Below are 1,134 nucleotides of genomic sequence, written 5' to 3'. Positions count from 1 at the left end.
ATTAATTTTTTGATTTCAAAATGATAGCGCTGCTTATCAGTTGCTTCTAACGCAATGATTTTCAAAACACTTGTAGGTATTATCATATTTATTTCTAAGTGCTATTTCCCGTTTACAAATATGTTTTTCCCTCCAGATTGTATATTCAATGGGAAGACCTACTTGACGGAAGAATTGCTCGTAGACAATTGCTTGAACTTAATATGTGTGGGAGACACCTGGTACCCGACAGGCTATGCAAGCAGCACGTGTAAGCTATTTGACTTCTTTTTAGGCAAACGTTCATGTGTTACTAAAGTATTCAATTTTCTAGAGCATGTGCATATGTTAACATGCATTCACAGGTACTCCTGTGTCCTGTTCAGTTATCCATACATAGTTAAATGAAATCAACAATATTGGAATTTCTTTTTTATTTACTACTTCGATGAACATAGAATTCATACATTGACTCTTTCCCCAATAGGTTCAATGTGTTCGCTCAGAAACGACCCACATTTCACGGGATTCTCTGGCTTGACCTACGACTTCCACGGCATCTTAGAATACTACATCGCTATGAATATAGATACATACGGAGTGACTGGCGACTTTTATCAGTGCAATGCCTTGGCTTCTTGTTTGGACATCATTACGTACAAAGACGGTGTAGATACAATGATCACATTTGACAAAGACGATGGGAATACGGTACGAAAAGAGAAAAGGAGAAATGAGTTAAGAGAGTGGGTACTGTGGGAAGGAAAAGTGAGAGAGGGGAGGATATAGAGGAAGAAAGGAAAAAGGTAGTAGAGACCTATAGAAAAATAAACAGAAAAAAAGGAGGGGGAAAAACTGAAGAGTAGTTTTTTAATGAATATATCACATACATCCCTGTATATTTTGTATGTATAAAAATACACGGAGAGATGTATTTATATTCATAGTTATTATTTCTTCCTACTAGATCCTCGTCAATGGTGACCCTTTCACTGTTACCAATGTTGTCCAAAATGTGGAATCCGCCGATGGTGTCGTTCACCCGGTCCTTGCGTGGAAACAGGGTCTCTGCATTCGCGTAGTAGGAACTCGGGGTATTGCGGTACGTAACCTATGAATATCGTTTGCATACCAAATGATGGACAGTCCTTCATG

The 1,134-nt window shown here is 38.4% G+C and overlaps 1 protein-coding gene across 1 annotated transcript in view; it reads left to right on the top strand.

Annotated features, from left to right (window-relative positions):
• LOC119591832 overlaps positions 1 to 1,134 on the top strand; it is an 11,797-nt gene that overhangs the window by 5,417 nt on the left and 5,246 nt on the right. The window contains exons 4-6 of the mRNA XM_037940575.1: positions 137 to 250; positions 467 to 690; positions 947 to 1,081. Of these exons, the coding sequence (XP_037796503.1) occupies positions 137 to 250; positions 467 to 690; positions 947 to 1,081 (473 nt within the window). The remainder of the gene's footprint in view (positions 1 to 136; positions 251 to 466; positions 691 to 946; positions 1,082 to 1,134) is intronic.

The sequence above is a fragment of the Penaeus monodon genome, chromosome 29, assembly GCF_015228065.2.
Source record: "Penaeus monodon isolate SGIC_2016 chromosome 29, NSTDA_Pmon_1, whole genome shotgun sequence".
NCBI lineage: Eukaryota > Metazoa > Arthropoda > Malacostraca > Decapoda > Penaeidae > Penaeus > Penaeus monodon.
This window is presented reverse-complemented; position numbering and strand designations above follow the sequence as displayed.